An 18,708-nucleotide genomic window follows, 5' to 3' on the forward strand; every position below is an offset into this window, starting at 1 on the left:
GATGAACTTGGGCAATCGCTTAACCTCTCTGAGCTCCGATTTCCGTCCACGCAAACGGGCAGGGAGGGGGCAGGGGTCGGACGGAAGCGGCTAACACGGGCATGGCACCGCGGGCGCTTGGACAACGAACAAGCAGGGCCTGCTGTGTAGGGTGTAGATCGGACCGTGCCGGAAGCGTGCGGCGCACCTTCCGGGCGCCCGGATTCGCCAGATCTGGGCCCGCACCCCTCCGGCGCCGCTGCTTTCCCAACGGGAGTCCAAACCGTCCGGGCCGCCCGCGGAGGCTGGACCCCGGCGCCCTCAGCAGCCGGGCCCCCTGAGCCCGGCCTCCGTACCTGGCGGCGTGCAGCGCCCGCAGGGTCTCGCGGGCGAATTGGTCGGTGCCGAAGAAGAGCACCCGCCAGGGCGGCTTCTCGCGGACTCGGATGCCCCGGCCGTCCTCCCCGCCAGGGGACCCGCCGAGCCCGGCCAGCGCTCGACACGGGGGGCTCGGCCTCCGGCCCGCGCCGCCACCCGCAGGTAAGGGCCCCCAGCAGCGTCGCACTAGCACCCTCATCGCTTCCGCAGGTGGTCTATCTTGCGCAGGCGCGTCGGGATGAGATTGACAGAGCCGGGCTCGAGGGGCGGGACACGGGAGGAAACCTGATGGGCGGGGTCTGTCTGGTTGGAGGCGGGGCCGTTCGCGTTGGAGATGAAGGAATTTGCTGGTTCAAGAGTCCCCGTGATTTTTGTTGTATTTATATTTACACGATTCATCTAATCTCCCAGAATAACTTTTTTGGGAACAAATCAGATAATGAAATAGCACTTATTTCCGTAATTCTGCGTTATTGTCATTTTCTCAGTCATGATAACTAATATTTACTGTGTATTTAATATGCCACGCTTTGGCTAAGCATTTTGATTAATTCCGTTCATCTTCATATCAATCATACCAGGTAGATATTATTACAACTATTTTACTGAAGAGAACCTAAGGCTCAGTGAAGTTAAGTAGTTACCTAAGGTCCTCACAGTTAGCCCATGTAGCTCCAGAGCGTGATCCAAACCATTTGGCATTACAGCAATCCTATTTATTATGAAAGTCGATGTCCCTGTTTTGCACCTGAGGAAAATGAGGCTCATTTGCTTGCTCTCCTAGGCACTCTGGTGAATCAAAGACCCTACTCTATCTCCTACTCTGTGGGGTTCCTCTTGCACAGAGAAATACATAGAGGAGATTCTTAGGAAGAATGATGGGGGAGGGGGGTTGCTCTTAAGAGACCTCTAAGGACCTCTAGTGATTAGATTTTATATTCCTGAGGCCCATGCAGAGGCCTTCTCCTTGAATGCAGTCACACATCCTAGCTATAGAGAATAGATTCCTTTCTAATCACTCTCATCAACTTTCCCCATCACACAGGCTTAGACCCAGTGACCCTAAACCAGTCCTTTTTCCTAAACTACAAGCTTTGCACATCCCTGCTTCGGTGCTTTTGCTCATGCTGTCCTCCCCACCTCCCTGCTCCCTAAATGCTGCCCGTTCTTCATTTCCAAGTTTAGACGTCCTCCCCTGAACTCTTGTCTGTATGGATTTAATGTCTTTTTGCATGCATCCCCTTAATGCTCTGTGGAAACCTCTGCTTCTCAGTTTGGAATTATTGAGAAAAATCATCTAATGTATGCACAGACATTGACAAATTCACCAGTGTGTTGAATAGAAGAGAGGCAAAGAGAAAGGGAGAGACTGTATTTCCAGTGATTCTGCTCATCTGACCATACATGAGGAGAGTGAGATGGAACCCCAAACCTTCTTTTCTTTCAATGGAGTGCTCTTTCAGTATCCTCTCTTAGGGTACGTGGAATATGATTCGAATATTTTTTTAAATGGTCTTTTCATCCTGACCGGTTTGGTTCAGTGGTTAGAGCATTGGCCCGAAGACCAAAGAGTCGCAGGTTCAATTCCAGTCAAGGACACGTACCTCGGTTGCGGTTGGGTCCCGGCCCTGGTCGGAGTCCTTCAGGAGGCAGCCAGTCAGTGTGTCTCTCTCACATCTATGTTTCTTTCTCTCTCCCTCACCCCTCCCACTCTATCTGAACATAAATGGAAAAATGTCCTTGGTTGAGGATTAAAACAAAAAGGTCTTTTCCCATAAAACATGACCTATAAATGCAACTCAAATAGTCACTTGGGTTTTCACATTAGATCCTGGCTGCTGTCTAAAGTGTGACTCTTGATATTTGTGTTAATGTCACTTCTCTCCTTGAGTTAGAGAACCTGCATTGTGCTACATTTAATTTTCAGCAGCCCAAGTTCTTCACAGCTCTTCCCTAGAGCTGCCTTGAGCTGTTCACAGTGCCCTCTGCCAACCACACAGCAACTGGTAGAAACCAGAAGGTTGAGAAGAGGAAACAGTTTTGTAGGATGATCATAGTTCATTTTTCACCAGACAGATTTGAATCTACCATTATCAGCTATGTGACCTAGGTATAACAAATAACACTGAGCCTCATTTCCCCCAAATTGTAAAATGGGGATCAACTACTGTACTACTGCCATCTCCTGTCTGTGGTTGCAGCAGAAGTCCGCGAGGAGGCGCTGCTCACTAACCTTTCTAGTCATTGACCGTGAGGAGGACAACGCAAAGGCAGGGCGCTTCTCATTCGGGTTAGGCTGTCTGTGTTACTGTCCCTTGTGGTTTCAGTAGGAGATGTAACTCCCAAATCTGCCCATGCTCTCTATAAAGCAGGGCTGGGGCTGCAACGCCATCCACTGAGGTCAGACAGGACATGCTGGCCATCCCTCATGCCCCACAGCTCTTAGAGATGATAAAGACTAAGGAGGCTGTTCTGTGCAACAGACTGTCCCCCACCGGGAGACTGGGCTGTCTTTCCGTCCCAGAGGAGAGCTAAAGAGGCAGTCTGGGCCAACAGGACTGGGTGTCCTTGAAAGGAGAGAGACTGGAGAGGTCACATGACATCTGAAGGAAGCCAGAGGTGAGACTACAGGACCAAGAAGCAGATTAGGGACACCTAGTAAACCAAGGGAAATATAAATATTGCCTGCATCCAAACCAAGAGCAGTAAATATTTCTTCCTTATGGACTAGGCACCTGTTAAACAAAAAATGTTCATGGACAAAAGCTTTTTAAAAAGAAAGGGTTTATTGAACCATATGTTAGCCAGAAAAAAACCAGGTCCTGGGACATGAAGTCTAAACCACCAGCAGCAGGGCTAGATAGAGAAAGCAACTGTCCTGGAGTTGACAGGCTCTATACACCAAGGAGGGGAAGAAAGATGTAAGTTGTTTTGACAGAATTTACACTGGTTATAGATAAAAGGGATGAGAGAAGGTGAAGTGAGGCTAATTCTGGGATGGGTGCAGAGTCCAAGAAAAAAATGTTTGTTCTTTAAAACTGGTTATAGGCAACAGTCTGGAAAGTTCATGGGTAAGAAAGAAGCATAGGCTCCTGGAGGGTCAGTGGCTCCTGACTATTCTCTCTAGATAATTGCAGAAATAGCCATCTGGAAGTTAAATCAAAGTTTCAGCATTCAGTAACGTAAGTAGTCTTTTGTTGGTATTTGCTCTGCAGTTGTTAACTGATCAACCTCTTGTCTCTCCCTTCTACCTTCTTGTGTGCTGTAATTTAATTCAGGACACCTTAGAAATTTCTCCTTGTCATTCCTATCCTAGAACTGTCCTGCTTCACCTTTTAAAGAGCCCCGTCAGGTCCAGGACAGTGGACATGTTTGTCTCCTCCAATCAGTCCTGCTTCTGGTGGTTTGGACTTGGTCCTTTTTCTGGCCAGCATATGGCCCAATGAACCCTTTCTTTCAGAAAACTTTTTGGCCATGAAAGCTTTTGTTTAACAAAGGAATAATATCATTATGAATACAAATACTTCTGGCAAAAATGACTGTGCATGTTTTGTATGCCTGCTTGCCTCCTTTTATTAAAAAATGTAAAAAGCGCCCTGGCTGGTTTTGCTCAGTGGTTAGAGCATTGGCATGTGGACCAGAGACTCCTGGGTTCAGTTCCCGCTAGGGGCACATACATCGGTTGCAGTTTGTCCCCGGCCCCAGTTGGGGTCATGCGGGTGGCAACCACTCGATGTCTTTCTCTCACATTGATGTTTCTCTCTCTCTTCCTCCCTCTCTCCCTCCCACTCTATCTGAAGATAAATGCAAAAATGTCCTCGGGTGAGGATAAAAAAAACAACAACAAAAAACAAAACAAGAAATCAAATAATGCAAAGAGACTCATTTATTTATTTATTTATTTATTTATTTATTTATTTATTTTAGAGAGAGAGAGGAAGGTGGAGGGGGTAGGAGGAGAGAGAGAGACATCAATTTGTTGTTCCACTTATTTATTCATTCATTGGTTGCTTCTTATATGTGCCCTAACTAGATAATGAAACCCACAAACTTGGCACATTGGGATGACACTCTAACCATCTGAGCTATCTGGCCAGGGTGACTCCTTTTTTAAACCAAGACAGATCTTTAAAAATTATCTGAGACAAAAGGAAAGGCTTTAAAAGAAAAGTTGTCCCAATACCATTTAGTCTTACTTATATGTGGAACCTAAAAATAAATAAATAAAAATAAACAAACAAAACAGAAACAGATTCATAGATACAGAAAACAAACTGACTGCCAGATGGTAGGGGGTGATAAAGGTAAAGGCATTAAGAAGTACAAATTGACCCTGGCCGGTTTGGTTCAGTGGTTAGAGCATTGGACTGAGGATCTCGGGTTCGAATTCTGACAAGGGCATTTACCTGGGTAGCAAGTTTGATCCCCGACCCTGGTCAGGATCCTGTGGGAGGCAACCAATTGATATGTCTCTCTCACATTGATGTTTCTCTCTCTCTCTTTTCCTCCTTGCACTCTATCTAGAAATCAATGGAAAAATATCCTTGGGTGAGGATTAACAACAACAACAACAAAAATAAGTACAAATTGACAGTTACAAAAGAGTCATGCAGATGTAAAGTACAGTTTAGGAAATACAATCAGTAATATTGTAGTAACCATGTATGGTGTCAGATGAGTAGGAGATTTATCAGGGGGAATACTTCATAAGTTATATAAATGTCTAACTGCTATCCTGTACACTTGAAACTAATATAATATTGAATGTCAACTCTAATTTAAAAATAAATAAATAAATAAATAAATAAATAAATAAATAAATAAAAGAAAGAAAAATTATCCCAAATCTGATCCAGGACAGAACTTTTTTCCTTTAAAAATTTTTTTATTTTCTTTATTGATTTTAGATAGAGAGGAAGGGAGAGGGAGAGAGAGATAGAATATGAGAAAGAATATCGATTGGCCACCTCCTGTATGCCCCTTCTCCCCCAACTGGGGATCAGGCCCACAACCTGGGCATGTGCCCTGACCAGGAATCGAACTGGTGATCTCTTGGTGCATGGGTCAATGCTCAACCACTGAGCCACACTGGCCAGGCCTTTTTTCTTTTCTAAATGATTTAATTCACAACTTCCTTCTGGAAATAAGTTATAATTTCTGGTTGAAATGCTTAGAAAATTTTCTGATGAACTTTAAGAGGATTAAGATTTGTTCTGGAAAACTAATCACCCACTCACCTGACATCAGTCAAGAGTCTTAGTGACCTTTTTTTGTTTCTTTATTGATTTTAGAGAGAAAGGAAGTGAGAGGGAGAGAGAGAGACAGAAACATCGATGAGAGAGAACATCGATTGGCCGCCTCCTGCATGCCCCCCACTGGGGATCGGGCCCACAACCTGGGCATGTGCCCTGACTGGGAATCAAACTGGTGACTGTTGGTGCATGGGTCAGTGCTTAACCACTGAGCCACACCAGCCGGACAAGAGTCTTAGTGACCTTTTAATCAAACATTCTTTTTAAAAAATAATCTGTTCTAATCACTTATTATCTAACCATTTACCAAAAGTGAGTTTCTAAAGTGGGACTACCAGAGTCCTGGCTGGACTCTCACAGCCAGGTTGCAGTAAAACTTTGACTAATGAAATAGTCCTTACTGAATTGTCTACAGTGTTTTTCTTTAATACTGGGGCCCACTGTATGCCCCCTCTGTTCCCTCAAAGAATGTTGACTTGTGCCCTGGCCGGTTTGGCTCAGCAGTTAGAGCATTGGCCTGCAGTCCCGAGAGTTCCGGGTTTGGTTCCCCCTAAGGGCACGTACCTCGGTTGCAGTTTGTTTCCGGCCCTGGTTGGTCCTGCGGGTGGCAGCCACTCAATGTGTCCCTCACATCGATGTCTCTCTCTCTCTCTCTCTCTCTCTCTCTCTCTCTCTCTCTGAACAAAAAAATGGAAAAATGTCCTCGGGTGAGGATAAAAAAAAAAAAGAATGTTGACTGGCTTGTGAAAAGTGAAAAGGTGGGAGCAACAAAATACAAAGTAACACACAGTGCTGACTTACCACACTGTGTGACACTCTTCAAACAAAACATGAGCAAGCCCTCTTCAAGATGAGGCTATTCAGAGAGCTGTTTATGGGAATGATTAAACTTCAAGTACCTCGTATAATTAAAATTCAAGACTGAGAGACTTTGATTTTATGATGCTGCTGTTGGACTTTGATTTATTCAGGGACCGAAGAAGATGTCTGGTTATACTATAACCAGAAGCAAGGGGTCAAAGACATAGAGAGTATTAAGTATCCTGAAGAAGAGCCAATGACACAGAGTCTCAAATGCGATCTAGATAAGATGAAAGGGATGAGGGTGGTGGCTACAGGATGAACTTTCATGTAGAAAGTACATAATTTGTTTCACATTTCACACTAGTTTCTGCCCAAACTGCCAATACTTTGCAAATGTTCCTGAAATGCTTCTAGCAAAATATGTGTTTGTTGGAAAAGCATTTATCATTTAGATCATTTTACTTCAGTGTGAAGATGGCTTCTCACTGGATGTCCATCCTTCCTCAACCACCCTATTGCAGACGGGGGCAGCACGTCAGTGCATTAGCACCAATAATTTTGGACTGAATTGCTCTACTTTTTCAAAAATGCCCTCACTAATTCGACTATATGTTTTTCCCCTCTGGGTTTAATATAAAAATTGCCCCATAGAAGAAATATGCAGTTCTATTGGTACCATAATCTTACCCTTCCCCTGTTCTTGGACATTGTGTGTGTGTGTGTGTGTGTGTGTGTGTGTACCACTTTAAACAAAGTTGCAGTGAATATTCTTGTACATATATCTCTATATATCTCTGTTCCTGTGTGTTATCTTTCCTTACAGAACCTTTAGATTTAATTTTATTTTCCATAAAGTTTTCTCTACTGAGCAGAGAATGTGCTACCAGGGACTTGACAGAATTATTGTTCTAATTGAATCATTAAATTGGTCTCTGAGTATAAGTGATGCTTGTGAAAATAAAGATAAAAACAAACAGCTAGCCCAGCTGCTGTGGCTCAGTGGTTGAGCATCGACCTATGCACTAAGGTTGCTGGTTCGATTCCAGGTCAGAGCACATGCCCAGGTTGTGGGCCTGATCCCCAGTGGGGGGCATGCAGGAGGTGCCCAATCTCATCGTTGTTTCTCTCTCATCGATGTTTCTATCGCTCTCTCCCTCTCCCTTCTTCTCTCTAAAATTAAAAAAAGAAAAAGAAAAGAAGAAGAACAAACAGCTAGCCAAGGGTATGCCCACCCCTCTTGTGTCAGCTGACAATGGGTGGCTCACCACAGGGAGCAGAACAGGCTGGCTTGGAATTACAGAGCAGTCTCTACCACTTTGAAGCCTGTGGGGCTGTCAGCCCTTTTCCACAGTTCTCCCTGTTGTCTGGATTTACTCTCTAGTAGGTTATTTGTCCGTTATACCGTATGGCCACATTTTGTGGTCCTTCTTTTTCCTTTTTTCTTCTTGGAACTTGGACATAATGGTTGGGGCTGCATCAGCCATCTTGGGACTATGAGGGAATCTCAGAAATCTCAGCCCTGATTTCCTTGAGATTTTGACATCAGTAACTAGCTACTTCAGAAATTCTTATATGAGAAAATAAACACTGGTGTGTTTAAACAATGCAAATTGGGTCTTTGTTACTCATAGCCAAACATAATTTTTGACTGATGTGAAATGGTTCCCTGATAAGAAGACGTATAAGCTGAGACTAGAAGAATTATGATATTAGAATAGCAGGGAAAAGACAAAAGCTCATTCCACTCAGCTGCTAATTGCCCATCTGCAGCAGGACAGGGGACTGGAGACATTAGGAAAGAAGATTCTAAGGTAGAAATGATTTATCCAGAAGTGATATTTGAACTATAAGGGAGAGCTTGGTGGTGTGCTCTCATCTCTGTGAGTACGTTTCCTTTATGGCACTTGTCACACAGCAGTCATAATTACTCAACCCATGGTGTGACCACTTGTCTATCTCCCCACCAAACTGAAATCTTCATGAGGTCAGGGACCTCATTTGTGAATTGGGAACTCTGATCTTTGCCGAACCAACTCCAGGGGTTGTTAGAGATGTGAGGAGCCAGTGGGTGGAAAAGTCCAGAGCCCAGTGATGATCAGAATTGAATGGGTCTGGCTTGCTGGGGGGAGCATCTTACATCTTACTCTTGCTTCCCCACCAAGCCCCTCCCCCACTCTGTGCTGTTTGACCTGGGCTGCTTCCTCTGTTCTGTGTCACTTCCACAGCCTCGCTTGTCTTGCCTCCCCACCCCTTGTCCTCCAAAGGTCTTATTTTATAGCTTCTTGTGAGGAATTCATATAAGGCCATGATCTTCCCTGTAAGAAAGAACAGGCTATAAAAGGCCAGGCTTGCCCTGGCCGGTTTTGCTCAGCAGTTAGAGCGTTGGCCTGTGGTCCAGAGAGACCCGGGTTCGGTTCCCGCTAAGGGCACGTATCTCGGTTGCAGTTTGTCCCCGGCCTTGGGTGGGTCGTGCGGGTGGCAGCCACTCCATGTGTACCTTTCACGTTAATGTTTCTCTTTCTCTTTCCCTCTCCTTCCCACTCTGAACAAAAAATGGAAAAATGTTCGCGAGTGAGGATAAAAAACAACAAAAAGGCCAGTCTTGGCTCCCTGCTCTGTGGTTAAATATTGATAACACCAGGAGACAGGCCTGGAGAGGACACATCACATAATCCCCTGCAGTGATGGAACCCCCAGACCGAGGGTCCTCTCAAGCTCATTCCCCTGGGCTGGCAAGACAGTCCGGATGTTTTCTCTTTACTTGAGGCTGACATGTAAGAAAGAAAGCATTGGGTTCCTGGTTCTTTGAGTAATTAAACTTAGGTGGAGCCTGTGTGTCATCCGATGCCACTCATTAAAGAGGTCATTCACCCCAGAGTAGCAGAGAAGACTCCAGGACTGGGCGTGTGCTAAGAGCAGAGCTACCTGATGGGCTGGGCTGCCACAGGCTCTGAGCACTACCCCGGGGGACAGCCGTGTGGAGAGCTCAGGTGCAAAGACCATTCAGTGCTCCTGTGAGAGGAGGAGGAAGAAGACATAGAAATCAGTGCTGCTCCCAACAGCAGATCAAGGCAGGTCGCAGGAACCTAGGATCCAGGGTGAGTGTCTTCACCCTCCCATGGGGATGGGTGGCCTGGGCCTTTAATAGGAATCACAGTCCAGTGGTGGATGGTTAAGCTCTGTTCAAAATGCAGGAATCTCCCAGAGGGCCCTAAGGGGACAGGACAGCTAAATGCAATGTGATATCCTGGATGGGATCCTGGAACAAGGAAAAGACATTCATGGAAAAATAAAATCCAATTAAATCATGAAATTTAGTTAAAAATTTTTAAAAAGCAGGGATATTAATATGATGCTCACTCTACAAGGAAACTGGTTAAGTGTTCTGAAGGAAATGTCTTTGTTTCTGTGCTAATAGTCTGGGAGAGCTGACTCTCAGTTCTAGACTTGTATCCAGCTTGTCCTTTTGTTTTCTTCTTGTTTGATGGTATATGTTTATTATAATGATATTACCATATTTAAAACACACATTCCAATGTGGAATCAGCCCACATGCAAGTTTGTACCCTTATCAGATTAGTTCCAATACCACACTGTCTTGACTGTAGTTTTATAGTAAGTCTTGAAGTCAGGTAGCACCAGCCCTCTGACTTTGTTCTTCAATATCATGCTGACTATTCTGGGTCTTTTGCCTCACCATATAATCTTGAGAATCATTTTGTTGATATCCATAAAATAACCAGCTGAGATTTTGACTGGGATTGCATTGAATCCATAGGTCAAGTTGGGAAGAATTGACATCTTTTAGTTTGATTAATTAAACATCCAAAATTGGAATTGTTGTCTCAAAAGGTATAAATACAATATATACATACATTTAAAAATACATATAAATATATAGCCCTGGCCGGTTTGGCTCAGCGGTTAGCGCATCGGCCTGCGGTACAGAGAGACCCGGGTTCGGTTCCCGCTAAGGGCATGTACCTCGGTTGCAGTTGTCCCCGGCCCTGGTTGGTCGTGTGGGTAGCAGCCACTTGATGTGTCCCTTTCACGTTGATGTTTCTCTCTCTCTCTTCTTCTCTCCCCCTCCCACTCTATCTGAACAAAAAATGAAAAAAAATGTCCTCGGGTGAGGATTTAAAAAAAAAAAAATACATATAAATATATAAAAATATATTTAAAATATACATACAGAAATATATACATTTAAAATATATAATAATTCCATGTATTGTTTTCATGAAGGTAGTGTGTGCTCGTGAGAAATGTATACATACAGAAGTATTCACAGTGTTCTCATGTGTCTGGGCCCGGTTCCACCTCCCCAGAGGGAGTCAGTGTTTGGTTTCTCGACCTTCACACTCTTTTCTCTGTGGGCGTGAGAGGTCTACATATGCAACAGGGGACTATGGGAAATGTTACTAATTCATCCAGGCACTTCTACTGCTGAGATTGGACAGAAAGTCACAATCCTTCTTAGCAAGTGGTCTGGACAGACAGTTGGAGCTGGCAACAAGATCACATTGATTAGCTATTCCTATAACTTTGTCTTACCATTATTTAGCATATATACATATATCCCTCCAAAGGGTACGTAGATAGTATGCCTCTGAGCCTTTGGAAGTCTAAACAAGGTCTTTCTCTGGATTCCATCTCTACCTTGACATGTGAATGCTCTTTCACATATGAAAAGCTTAGCTCAGTATTATATTTTTGTCAAAATATTTCCCTTGAAAACCTGTAGATGTTTCTTCCGTTTTCTCAGAGTATTTAGAGTTTAAGAAAACACTGATGTCAATCAAGTCCTTATTTTAGGGCTCTGGCTGTCTGCCATCCAGTTGTTGTTTTTTCTTTATTGATGTTAGAGAGAGAGAGAGGAAGGGAGAAGAAGAGAGATAGAAACATCGATGAGAGAGAACATGGATTGGCTGCCTCCTGCCTGCCCCCCACTGGGGATCGGGCCCACATCCTGGGCATGTGCCCTGACCGGGAATTGAACTGGCAACCTCTTGGTGCATGGGTTGACGCTCAACCACTGAGCCACACCGGCCGGGCTCATCCAGTTGTTTTTTAACGTTCCTGTCTGGGCCTCTAAAGGCTATTTTGGAAGGCAGGGTCGGAGTAGGGGGCTTGAGATCGTATGGGGAACCCTTTTGTTGTTGTTGTTAGCCGCATGACATGTGCCCTATGACATGTTTTCATGTCTGGTCTCTTCAGAACCTTTCTCCAGTTTTATTTATTTATTTATTTATTTCCTCACCCAAGGACATTTTTGCATTTATCCTCAGACAGAGCAGGAGGGAGAGAGGGAGGAAGAGAGAGAGAGAAACATCGACGTGAAAGAGACACATCAAGTGGCTGCCACCCACACGACCCCAACTGGGGCTGGGGACAAACTGCAACCGAGGTACTTGCCCTTAGCGGGAACTGAACCTGGGTCTCTCTGGACCGCAGGCTGACGCTCTAACTGCTGAGTCAAACTGGCCAGGACCTGTTTTATTTCTTTAGTTACTTTTATCTCCCTTCTTGTTCCCTTTTTCTTCTTCCCCCAGAGAGAACTATCCTAATGTGTTTCAAGTGTGTCTTTTTTTAAGTGTGTTTTGTAAAATATGTTTTGTTGTTTTATGCACATATATTTTGCATTTTCATAAATGGTATGGCATTAAAATGTATACACACACACACACACACACACACACACACACTCCTCCTGTCAGTGTATAAAGCTATGGCCCAGAGCCTCCCAAACACACACCATTATTCACCTTTCAAACTATAATGATCTAATACAGGTCAAGTAGTACTTTATTTTTAATTCTCATTCTTCTGATTACCATAGAGTTTGAGCATTTTTTCCCATGTATTTGCCAGCCTTTTGAGTTTCCTATTTTGTAAATTGTGGGTTTAGATCCTTTACCCATTCACTAGAGTTCCTGTCTTTTTCTTGTTAATTTGCAAGAATTCTTTGTGTATCCTAGATATCACCCACTTCCTGGTTTTAAGCACTGCACATCTTATCCCAATCAGAAAGGGTTAGTTACTTTATTGATGGTATTCTTCATTATACAGATAATCTTATTGTTGATATAATCAAATTAATCAGTTTCTAGTTGTCATTGAATGATTTGAGCGTTTATTGGTTTTATTTAAAAAGTTTTATGCCTGCCCATGGGGAACATCAACCCATGCACCGAGGTCACTGGTTCACTTCCTGGTCAGGGCACATGCTCAGGTTGTGGGCCTGATCCCCAGTGTGAGACATGCAGGAGGCAGCCAATCAATGTTCTCTCTCATCGATGTGTCTTTTTTTCTTTCTTTCTTTCTTTTTTTTGCTACGTGCCCCTAGCGGGAACTGAACCCGGGACTCTCTGGTCCACAGGCCAACGCTCTATCTAACCGCTGAGCCGAACCGGCCAGGGCTCATCGATGTTCCTATCTCTCTCTCCTTCTCCATTCTTCTCTCTCTAAAAATCAATAAAAAAAAAAAATTTAAAAAGAAAAGTTTTACCCCATTTTTATTAACTTTTTATTTTTTCCTCTTACATCTAAATCTTTAATTTTGGATTTTGTTCTTGTATGTGCTGTTTGTTAGGCGTGCATCCGGTCTTCCTTCTTCCATGCCAGCCAGTCTTCCTGACACCTCCTACTAAGTGATTCCTCTTTCCCTACCAGTTAGTAGAGTTACCTTCATTATGTATTACGTTCCCATGTGTACACAGGTCTCTAAGGAATTTCTGTTCTTGATCCCTTGATGTAGTGATGTGGCCTCATGTCAACATCCAAAATTGGAATTGTTTATTATTTTTGATTACTAGGATTCAACATCTGACTTAGTGAACACGGACTGCTTAACCTGCTTTGTTTTGTGGGGATGGAAACAGGCTGAATTTCATGACTGGATTTAGCCAGGGGGCATGGATTCAGGTCCTTCCATTGCAAACGACAGAAAACAATTCTGATAGCATGTCCAGGGTGAAAAAGAAGTGTCGGGGGGCTGCCGAGCTGAGAGCAGCACTGGCCAATCAGGCCCCGGGCTGGGAGCTGAGGAAAGGGAGCCCTCAGCTCTCAGCAGCACCAGCTGACAGCGACTCTTTTCTGGCACTTTCTCTTCTCAGCTCTGGGTTGCAGGCATGCCAATCTCCAGATGAGAGACCGTGATAGGCCCAACCTTTGTCACGTGGGTCCTATGGTTGGCTATCACATAAAATGCATGGCAAGGGATGGGACAGTTTGCTCAGAAACCAGGGTGAAGGGGAGCTGTGGGCTGTAGAAGCTGGATGGGGATGCTGAGCAGGCAGAAACGGGCGATGTTCCCCGCAAGGGTCCCACAGCCCATCAGTGGCTTAGTCCTCCTCACTCCAGGTCGGTGCTCTTCCCCACACATGATGGGTTTTGTTTTTTTTTTTATCCTCACCCGAGGACATTTTTCCAATTTTTGTACAGATAGAGTGGGAGGGAGAGAGAGGGGGGGGGGGGGAGTGAGAGAGCGAGCGCTAGAGAGAGAGAGAGAAACATCGACGTGAAAGGGACACATCGAGTGGCTGCCACCCACACGACCGACCAACCAGGGCCGGGGACAAACTGCAACCGAGGTACGTGCCTTTAGCGGGAACTGAACCCGGGTCTCTCCGGACTGCAGGCCGACGCTCTAACTGCTGAGCCAAACCGGCCAGGGCCACATGATGGGTTTTAATAAAAATTTGAGTGACTCCCAAGTCCATGGTCTCTGCCTCTCCAGGCCCCACTGCTCTGGAGTCAGGATGCTCTGGTTCTGTAACTTCAGGCCAGAGGAGAATTGGGTTTGGGCAGAAAAGGGAACTCAAACTAGGGTGGGCGATGGGTCATGCCCTCTGCTTTGTTTCCAGGGGTCCACAGGGCTTTGCTCAGGGCCCAGCCCCTAGGAGGCCAAGAGGGCAGCTGAGAGGCCGAAGGCGCCCAAGGACTTCATTGTCAGAAAATTCCCCAACCAGGAGCAGGACATGCACCACGGTGCGGGGGTGACCCAAGTCCCAGCTGGCACTGTGGTGCCTCAGGAGCTGCTGGAAGAAATGCTTTGGTTCTTCCGGGTAGAAGATGGTAAGTGGCGGGGGACTGGTGTGGGGGTGTGTGCTCTTAACACAAAACACAAACCACAACTGGACTCTGGGTGAAGCCCTCAACACGGTCCCTTCCTCCACAGGAGGCTGAGGGGTCTCAGTACCCAGAAGGGTGTGGCTGAACCTCACCTTCCTTTTCTCATGGCTTGGTCATTCTTTACTCATCCATCCAATCATTCATAAATACTTAAGTTCCCTCTGTGTGCCAGGCACGGTTTTCAGCACTGGGGTTACAGTAGTGAATACAACACAAACATCTCTGCCTTCACGAAGCATATGTTTTAGTGGAAGAGATAGAAAATAAACAACCGAAATGCACAGTGTGTTGGTGATGAGTTGGGCGGTGGCATTTTTTTAAAACTCTCTGGATGATTCCAGGGCTAAGAGAAAAAATAAGGAGAAAAATGAAGCAGAGAAAGGGACTAGGAAGTATGCACAAGGGTAGGCAGTGCGGTCATGAAGCCTCACTAAGAAGGTGGCATTTGAACAAAGGCCTGCAGGAGGTGAAGGAGTTAGCTGTGCAGGCTATGTGGGGGAAGAACATTCCTGGTAGAGGGAACAGCCAGTGCAAAAGCTCCGAGGCTGCATCCTGCCTCATTTTAGTACAGGGTGGACAAGTCTTGGTTATCCAAATTCAGATTAGTTACATTATGTATTATCTGTGGACAGATCTTAAATCCATTTTTACTGCCACCCCTTCCTTCCTCTCTCCCTCTTTCCTTCCTTCCTTTTCTCCCTCCATCCCTCCCTCTCTTCTTGTTCCCTCCTTCTCTTCCTTCCTTCCTTTCCTTGCACTGCCCAAGGCCGCCAGTTCCTGGCAAAACTCTGATGATCGTGAAGTTTATCTTAACCCACCCCACCTTCACCCCCTATCATCCATCTGCCGTGCTGTCCCCAACTAGGTTAGGGCTGCTCTAAGGCAGAGAGCATCTCCCACTCCCCTCCCCACACTGGAGTTCCCACAGGGCAGGGGGCTCATCTGCACCTTCATTAGAGTCTTCCTACACCTGGTTCACAGCAGGGGACAACTGATGCTGTGAGCTGTGTCTGAGCCCAAAGCCCAAATGTTAGTGGGCCCGAGGGGCACCTAGCTTCTCCTCAAGTCTCTGCCCTTTGTGTCCCTCCCCAGCAACTCCTTGGAATATTTCCATCTTTGCCCTAGTGGGTGTGGTTGTCGTGATAAGCATCGTCCTCCTGGGAAGGAGCATCAAGGCAAACAGGTGAGGAGCTGGATTGGGGGTGGCCTCTGGAAGGTGGGGGCCCTGCCCTCCCAAGGGAAACCTAGGGAAGGGTATCTATGGGCCTTGGTTGTCCACCCTTTGGGACAGCAAAATACAGCCTTCAGGGTCTTCTGAGAACCCAGAATTGTTATAAAACTAGCAACTGTTCCCAGTTGCCACCAGCTGGCCCTGGCCAGTGAGCAGGGCAGGGGCTGGTATGTCTCAGATCAGGATCTCAGGCTCTGGAGTCACACCAGCCTGGGTTCAAATCCCAGCTGTCACTCACTAGCGGGCAACACATTTAATACCTCTAAACCAGTTTCTCCTATAAACGGTGGTAATGACCTGCTACTTGTGAGGAGTCCTCAGTGGGGCTCTTGCAGAGTTAGGGATGGTGTTCAAGGGGAAAGCTTTGCCCTGCTCCCAGGCCAAAGGCAGGGCTCATATGGAGACCGGAGGTCAGTTGAGGTTCCGGGGTAATTTTATCATCTTTATAATGACAGTACTCCTTAACCCTGGATACACAGCAAAGTCACCTGAGGAGCAATATTAAACATACAGACTGCTAAGCCTCACCTCGGAGATTCGGACATAGATGGTCTGGGGTGAGACCTGTGCAGTGGCATTGGGTTAAATTCTCTGGATGATTCCAGGGCTAATGTTTGAGAGATCCTTACGGGCAGGGACCACATCTGACTCAACTTTGTTTCCCCAAGCAACTGGCACAAGGTCTAGTCCTAGAAATCATTCAGTGAATGCTTAGTTCGCCCTTCCTTCCTTTTTTCCTTCCTCCCTCCCTCCCTCCCTTCCTTTCTTCACAATTGCTGTGTACCCATACATCATCACCATCAGTAACTCTGACACAATAATGAGACTCTCTCCCTCAAATCTGTGTCATGTTTTGTAACTTTACAAGCTACTTCACATTCTCTTATTTGATCCTCAAGCCACTCTGTGAGGTGGGGCAGACACAGGATTTTTCTTCCCGTTGTATAGAATAAGGTCGTCAGCGATTCCTGGAAGGGTGGGCCTAACCCTGTGCTCTTCCTTCTGCGCCTTATTTTATGTCACCTATGACCTTCCTCCCAGTTCTGCTATAAAGTCAAAAAGAAGCCCACGTAGTTCACACTGAGAACTGGTCGTGATGAACTGCTGTGGCCGCATTCTCCCCTCAGGCCACAGATAGGAGCTGAGCTCCTGCTCTGTGCCACGCTCTGTGCTGAGAGTGGGGGCCTCGGTGGGGGCCAAGAGCGAGTCAGCCTCGGCCTTACGGAATGTACAGTTTGATGAGGAGATGATTGTAGTTCAAAGTGACAAATGATGACTGTGGTACATACAGAGTATTGTGGGAGCACAGAGCTGGGATCTGGGGCCTTCAGGGCAAAGAGAGGGAGGGTGGGCTACAGGACCCTTTCAGACCAAGGGATAGCATGCCCCGAGCTCCAGGTGGGAGGGAGGGCTTGTTTGGCTATAGCGCAGCGGGGTGTGAGGAGGGCTGGGGGAGGGGAGAGAGGGAGGACGGGGCGGCAGGAGCCAGAGCGTGCACACTCCGAGGGCCATCCTAAGGAGTTCAGGTTCTAGCTCAGAGAAGCACTTTGCACAAGGACATGAAAGGTTCATGTGACTGTAGCAAGACCACTCTGCATGCAGGATATAGAAGGGCCCAGAGGGGTATAGCCGCCAAGGTGACCTTGCCTCTCTCACCCTGTCAGGAAGCATCGCCCTCAGCAAGGTCAACTCAGGGACAAGGTGTCTGTCCAAGGGAGCAGCAGAAATGGAGTGACACCCTCTATGGCCTAAGCAGAGTCTCTGGGCAGTCAGCTCTAACTACAGCTGCGTCCCTTCAGTATGACCAGGAAGTGTACCTTCAGTAAAACCATCTCAGGGGGTGGACATTAGGGGGAGTTGCTGGGAGGAAGGCTGGATCTTGAATGCCAATTAAGGAAGTGGGCTGTGGGGAGCCACTGAAGGTGCTTGGGCTGGGGAGTGACGGGTGCACTCTGAGGCTTTAGAAACACGACTGGTGTGTTTAAGCTGGTTTGGAGGGACGGGAAGATTAGTTAGGAATTTCCTGCAGTTTGTCTGGGAATGCGGTGTGGGGTGACAAGGACCTGCACTAAGTAGGACGACAGCCCTGGGATAGGAGGGGATGTGATTTGGTGAAAACGCAGGACTAAGAGTCAGGAGACTTAAATGCATGTCCCAGGTATGTGTTTCTTTGAGCCCCATTTCCGAGGTGAGGAGGAGCAGGAATGGTTGAGCTCACAGGTGGCACTGAGGCTTTGGGGAGAGGCGCAGGCCAGCACAAGCTGTTTCTCTGCTGAAAGAACCTCAAACCATCTGGGCTTTCTCTGCCCCCCCCCCAGCCCCAGCCCCAGAACTGCCTCCTGGATTTCCCCTTCAAACTCTAGCGCATCTGGGAAGCCCAGCCCTGCCCCAGCCGCTCAGTACCCCCAGCTCAGGGAACTCACGTTCAACAGTGTTTTCTTTCCTCCCAGGGAACGAAAGATGCTGCCACAGGAAAAACAAACTCCAGAAAACTTGGCTGATACCAGAACCAAAGATGACAACAGTGTGAACATGCTAAGAGAGACTCTGCTCTCAGAAAAGCTAGATTTGCCCCAGGTGGAAATTGAGTTAAAAGAAAGGGATGTGCCATCAGTCTCTCTTCCAGGCTCATAAGAACCCCAGAGCTAGCGAGACCGCAGAGAAAATGAAAGACTGGCCATCGGACTGAAATTCTGTTATAAGAAAAAAAACAAAAATCTTTTTATTAAAATGCTTCTGAATATGGACAGTTGGAATTGCATAGTTTGTTCGAATGGTGGTGATCCACACACACGCTTGGAGCGAAAGTGCATAATCCATAGCCAGCCTGCAGGTCAGGAAGCCGGGACTCCTCATGTGGTCTTGAGGAGTTCACAGCCTCTCTCTGAGCTCAGCTTCTCCATCTCCATAAACTGGGCTGAGGGCTGGGTT

At 46.4% G+C, this 18,708-nt stretch overlaps 2 protein-coding genes across 2 annotated transcripts in view; one reads left to right on the forward strand and one right to left on the reverse strand.

The window, feature by feature from the left end:
* Nucleotides 1-556, reverse strand: part of MTFMT (mitochondrial methionyl-tRNA formyltransferase) — a 28,767-nt gene extending 28,211 nt beyond the window's left edge. Inside the window, exon 1 of the mRNA XM_036267478.1 lies at nucleotides 336-556. Coding sequence (XP_036123371.1) covers nucleotides 336-556 — 221 coding nt within the window. The remainder of the gene's footprint in view (nucleotides 1-335) is intronic.
* SLC51B (solute carrier family 51 subunit beta) lies at nucleotides 468-18,448 on the forward strand. Its single transcript, XM_036267491.1, has 4 exons — nucleotides 468-519; nucleotides 14,279-14,489; nucleotides 15,639-15,729; nucleotides 18,228-18,448. The coding sequence occupies exons 2-4, from the start codon at nucleotides 14,393-14,395 to the stop codon at nucleotides 18,409-18,411; spliced, it is 372 nt and encodes a 123-aa protein (XP_036123384.1). The 5' UTR covers nucleotides 468-519; nucleotides 14,279-14,392; the 3' UTR covers nucleotides 18,412-18,448.
* The last annotated feature ends 260 nt before the right edge of the window (nucleotides 18,449-18,708 follow it).

This window comes from Molossus molossus, unplaced genomic scaffold (assembly GCF_014108415.1).
Source record: "Molossus molossus isolate mMolMol1 unplaced genomic scaffold, mMolMol1.p scaffold_m16_p_1, whole genome shotgun sequence".
Classification (NCBI taxonomy): Eukaryota; Metazoa; Chordata; class Mammalia; order Chiroptera; family Molossidae; genus Molossus; species Molossus molossus.

Excerpts from the sequence above, each read along its gene's own strand:
- SLC51B (XM_036267491.1), top strand. The coding sequence starts at position 14,393 with ATGCACCACGGTGCGGGGGTGACCCAAGTCCCAGCTGGCACTGTGGTG. Across the intron at positions 14,490-15,638 it reads GTTCTTCCGGGTAGAAGATG|CAACTCCTTGGAATATTTCC; the intron begins GTAAGTGGCGGG and ends GTCCCTCCCCAG. Across the intron at positions 15,730-18,227 it reads AGGAGCATCAAGGCAAACAG|GGAACGAAAGATGCTGCCAC; the intron begins GTGAGGAGCTGG and ends CTTTCCTCCCAG.